The 5,515-nt window shown below is 36.7% G+C and overlaps 1 protein-coding gene across 1 annotated transcript; it reads right to left on the bottom strand.

Moving 5' to 3' along the window:
• Positions 1 to 239: 239 nt before the first annotated feature.
• Positions 240 to 2,309, bottom strand: LOC120771703 (putative inorganic phosphate cotransporter). Its single transcript, XM_040099838.1, has 4 exons — positions 2,228 to 2,309; positions 1,667 to 1,803; positions 531 to 1,610; positions 240 to 461 (listed from the first exon to the last, which is right to left on the bottom strand). Exons 1-4 carry the CDS (start codon positions 2,262 to 2,264, stop codon positions 306 to 308), a joined length of 1,410 nt encoding a protein of 469 aa, XP_039955772.1. The 5' UTR covers positions 2,265 to 2,309; the 3' UTR covers positions 240 to 305.
• Between the last annotated feature and the right edge of the window lie 3,206 nt (positions 2,310 to 5,515).

The raw sequence follows: 5,515 nt of genomic DNA on the forward strand, positions 1-5,515 counted from the left end.
ACTGTGTTATGACGAAATAATTAAAGAACATTGAACAAAACTGTATTTTTATCTTCGATAAGAATGTGTCAATATGGTTATCAGCAGTTTTATTAACATAACCGATTCTAAATATTCGTTTGAGTTGTTTTTTTTTTTTAATTTTTTAAATTCAGGTATAGAGGCTTCTGAAGGCAGCAACGATCGCAATTCTAAAGTCAATTATTTTATCATCTACAAAATAATCTTAAATACGGCAGCTTTCAACGGCAAAAAGGCCAGACTTGTCTTCACATACTCTCTGCCTCAATTTTGATAGTTTATAGTCAAATACCAACGCGCTCATCCCGCTGTGGTTGCTGTGTTTTAGGATAGTTCCAGACCTGGATTTTCGCCTGGCCAAACAAGACGAACAATAAATTGCCAACGAAGTACATGCCGCCGGCAATGTAAAAGACAATACGCCACTGCAGCACATTTTTCTGTAAATGCAGGCCGTTTAATAAAAAAGTAAGCTTTCTATATAAAGAATAAATAGAAAATATACGAACCGCATCTGTGACAATGAAGCCCACCGCCAGTGGGGCCAATAAGCTCATAATATTTGCCGCACTATTCGCCATGCCCATAAGGACACCAGCAAAATTGGGGGACAAATCAATATGATTGATGAGAAAACCCAAATTGCCGGCTGAATTCACACCAACAGCAATCATCAGCAAAACAAGTGCCAACTCACTCTGATCGGCGCGCATATAGCCGAGTAGTATAAGCGGTACTATGGGCACCCAAAATCCGATAGTGTTAAACAGTTTACGACAGACATTAACACTGATGTAGCCACGTTTAGTCAGCAAACTGGCTGAAAAACAAAATACGAATGTCATCAACAAATCAGCCAGATAAGGCGCTGCGGACATGAGCGCATTGCTCTGGATATCTTGTCCCAGTATGCTCTTCATATATGAGGGGATTTGTGTCCCCATTGTCCAATAGCCCCATGCGTAGGTGCTCTGCGCCAGCAATATCGCCCAGAAAGGCACAGAGCTGAGTATCTTCAACCAAGGTGTCTTCATGGTTGCCTGCTCATGCTCCGGTTTAGCCGTTGACGCAATTGCAGCTTCAATATATAAACGCTCCGCTTCAGTCATTGATTTGCATTCGCTTGGTGTATTAGCGCCGACAAAGTACCAAACGAAACCCCAAATTACGCTGAATAAGCCAGCAAAATAGAATATGCCCGGCCAACCGAACGTGGAAGAGGCAATCCAACCGCTGACGAACATCATCAGCACAGTACCAAACGACATACCGCTGTAGCAAAAGGTGCCAAGTGAGCTACGCTCCTCGGCTGGTATCCATTTGGAGAGTAGTGTGTGCATCGATGCAAACGTGCTACCCTGTAAGAGACCTTGACACAAACGCAGCGCAAAGAACAGTTGCCAATCGCCCAAACGCACGCTCAACGGCGTGAGTAAAGCCAAAAGTCCACTTAGTACTATGCTAAGGAGTAGCGTTATTTTACCACCAAATTTGTGCGCCAACTGACTGCCCGGTATTTGTGTCACAAAATAGCCCCAAAAGAAACTGCTGAGCAGGTAGGATTTTGTCTGCTCGGACCATTGGTACTCCTGGCGTAAAAAATTATGCTTATGAAAAAATATTATATTTTTTTAAGTTTTCCTACCTCAAAATTGGGGTTTGTGGAATTCTTATCCATCATTGCCACTATCGCTACTGAGAGATTTGAGCGTTGCGCGAACGCAGCAGCGGCTCCGAGAAATAATAGAATACATTGCACATGACGAGCGCCGAAGAGCGGTGCTAAAATGCGGAGAAAATTTCATAACATTTTTTTTATTTTAAAATAATATTTATTATTTTATTTTATTTTAAATAATATTTATTATTTTATTTTTTTTAAATAATATTTATTTAAAAAGTATAGAGTAATTTTTTTGTTTTTTTGTTTTTTTTTTTATTATACTGTCACTGACCCTCTGGGTCACTTAATGAAGTATCACTCACAATTTGTTTGTACCTTAACAGAACAATTACTTATTGTCTATAAACATTAAAACAGGTTGTAAATTTAACTTGAATACAAAAAAAAGAAAAAAAAAACAATTATCAAAATATTAATTGCTTAATATTTCTTACGCAGATTTTCCGTTCCATGAACTTTTCACAATTTATTCACATTTTTTTCACTCGAAGTAGTTAGCGCATTTCGAATTTTTCTACAAACCTTTATTTTTGCTATCATCTATCTGTTTATTTTCCATTTAATATTCAGTTTTAGTCACACTGGAACTTAAAGTTTCGAAAACACAACTTATTAATTGAAATGCCACCAAGCAAGTGAACTGATTGAGTATGAAAACCATATAACCGTTTTTGCTTTTTTAATAGTTTGTATATGTAGTAGAGTGGACAGCGGCAATATGATTAGCGTGGCTTAAAAAGTACTTTAATTCAATTATACTTTCAGTGGTGATAGAAAAGTATCGTTTTTTCCAAATTGTAAATAAAAATAATTTGCCATTTAGTTTGTAATATCTAGAAGAAAATTAGTGTACCGAACCAAATTTCTGGTGCCCAAACATTCAGAATGTTGGAAAATGCTTCCGGTGCTAATTGTTTGCTCCGGGCAAGAGTTTTTGTTCGATACAAACTATTCGAAGAGGAACGAGAACTCGTTACTGACGAATCACGTGATGCTGATAATGGGCGATTAACATCTTACTGGCATCTTTGGAATATCGGTAGGATCAGTGAAAACCATTTTGGAAGATAATTTGGGCCTGAAAAAGGAAAAGCGCTATTGGCTCCAAAATCACTAAATTTTTTAGAAAAACAACGTCGCGCTAACGTCTGTGTATAACGTTTTCCGACTACCAGTATGCCATGAGTATTATTACTGACGATGTCTGACGAGTCTTGGATCTATGCTTACGACTCAGAAACATACTTGAGCATTTCACAACCTGTCGTAAAGTATCGTAAAATTATAAAAAACAAGTGTAAAAATTTATAATTTTACGATGTTTTACGACAGGTTGTGAATTGAAGAACTATACCATCAATCGGTCGAAAAATTGTGCCAAAGGTGAGTCGAAGCCGAAAATAACATGTCTTCGATTATCGAAGTGTTGTACACTCCAAATTCCTTTCGACCGACTAAAATGTCAACAAGTAATATTATGTGAGGGTTATGCGACGTTTGGGTAAAGCTATTCGTAAAAAGAGGCCGGAATTATGGGACGACAACTCTTGGTTTTTGCACCACAAAAATGCATTATTTAGCTTTGTGTGACTTCTGGCTATTCAGCAAACTCAAACAATTGCTCCGGGGCAACCGTTTTGAGTCAATTGAAGACATTTAACGTGAAGCGCTAATCCGGAAATTGACTTTAACAACTGTTTCGAGGATTTCAAAATACGTTGACACAAGTATTGGGGGTGAGTGAGATTGCTATGAGAAGGGCGACATAGATTTTTAAGAATAAATTAAGAATTTTTAAATTGCGAACAAAGTCTAAATATTTTTTGCTCACAGTAGAATTCCAAGCAATTCAATAAAGTTGTTTTTAATTTGCCACAATTCAAGTGAATTTCAAAATGAATACTCGTATTACAAATTTTTGGCTCAAATTGCGAACTATTACCAATTCGTGTAGATTTTCAAAATATTTCTGCATAAACTTATCAGCTTTTATTACTAACCTAAACTTCAAAATCGGTTTTGAATGCATTCAGTTGACCATGAAATGCTTTCAATATTCTTAAATATATTTCAAGTGAAATTTATTGCATAGCAAATGCGAATTTATTGATCACTGAGCATTCCGAGAAGTATGTATTGATATATCGCATGCCCTTTGTATGCACATATTTCTAAGAAAGAGATAGTAAATTTTAATGAAATATGTTTTTGTTCATATGAAGAAAATATAAGTAAACATATACTGCAATTGTGAAAATTGTACATTGTTTCACAGAATTCTATATGAAAACAATACATTTACCATTCAAACAGTGTGTGCCAAAATTAATTATGGAAGTGAGTTCGAACAAGAGAAAACGTTAACTTCGGTTACACCAAAGTTATAATACCCTTCGCCAGATTTCTTGCGAGAACTTTATTTTGATCAATCAGTTTGTATGGCAGTTATATGTATACTATAGTAACATATCGGCTGTATACAAAAATTAGCCTGCTCTTGGGGAAAAATATTGCCCCAAAATTCAGGCCGACACCTCAAAACCTATCTACACTTTAATTTACCACAACGGGTTGTCACTATATGTTCTGTGATCCTTTTTTGGAAAACGAATGGCCAAATATAATGGTTATTTTTTGATGCAAAAATATAAATAAGTACTTCTGTGTCTAATCAAACATCTCTTCCAAAAATGCGGAAATTCAGGGTTTAAAATAATACTCATGACAGAGCGTTTTAGTTCCAAAAGCTCATTTTTCTGCAATCTAAATATTCATCGCAAGTGTGGCCTTGCCAATTGCTTTAGAATTTTCAAATGAAAAACTTCTCTCCAATATAATTACACAACACATATTCATGTGTGCTCAAGGCATCAAATGGAGCTTTTGCTGCATTGGAGAGATGAACGATGAGAAGTATTATAAAAGGTGGTCTATTTCAAAGTCCCTATTTTTTAAAGAAAAGTTACAGCAACTTCAAATTTAATAGAGAAGGTTTATTATTTATTCAAAATTATCTCTTTCAAATGTTGACCGCGGCTACGTATTAGATGGTCCATCCGTTGAGTCCAATTTTTCATAACTCGTTTGAGCACTTCGACTCGTAACTGGCAAATGACACGCGTGATGTTTTATTCCATGGCCTGAATCGAAGCGGGATTGACAGCAAAAGCTTTAGACTTTTAGACTTTAAAAGTCTAACCAAGTCTAATTGACTGATCCGAAACGTCAATTATCTGTTCACTGAAGTGCTCTCTCAATAAATCTATTGATGATACGATATGCGATCTTGTTGACCAAATGTTTCAGAGATCACGAGCCTCAATTACAGACATCTAATAGTTAAAAACGCCAGATCTTCTTGGAACTTTTGAAGAGCCTACAGAGCGAAGCGATGTCGCTCGGGAGGGTGGATTTTATTATCATTAAGCGGTAGGGATTCCCATTCACAATAAACTGCCGGCCTTGATCATCACAGAAGAAGTACGTTCCAATGACACCGCCGGCCTATAAATTGCACCAAACTGTAGATTGCTGCCTGACCAATAATGCATAATTTGCTTATTGACAAAGCCATACAGCCAGAAATGAGCCCCATCGCTGAAGATGATTTTTCGATGAAAATCCGTATCATTTTCAAATTGTTGCTCAGCTCAGTTCACGATGACACGACGATTCTGGTGGTCAAGCGGCTTCAGTTCTTACGTCAATTTCATCTTGAAAGGATGTAGGCTAAGATCTTTTCGCAAATTTTGCTACAACGACTTTACAGAGATGCCCAACGCTTGAGAATAATGTGTGAGAGACTGATTT

Source organism: Bactrocera tryoni, chromosome 3 (assembly GCF_016617805.1).
Source record: "Bactrocera tryoni isolate S06 chromosome 3, CSIRO_BtryS06_freeze2, whole genome shotgun sequence".
NCBI classification, from domain to species: domain Eukaryota; kingdom Metazoa; phylum Arthropoda; class Insecta; order Diptera; family Tephritidae; genus Bactrocera; species Bactrocera tryoni.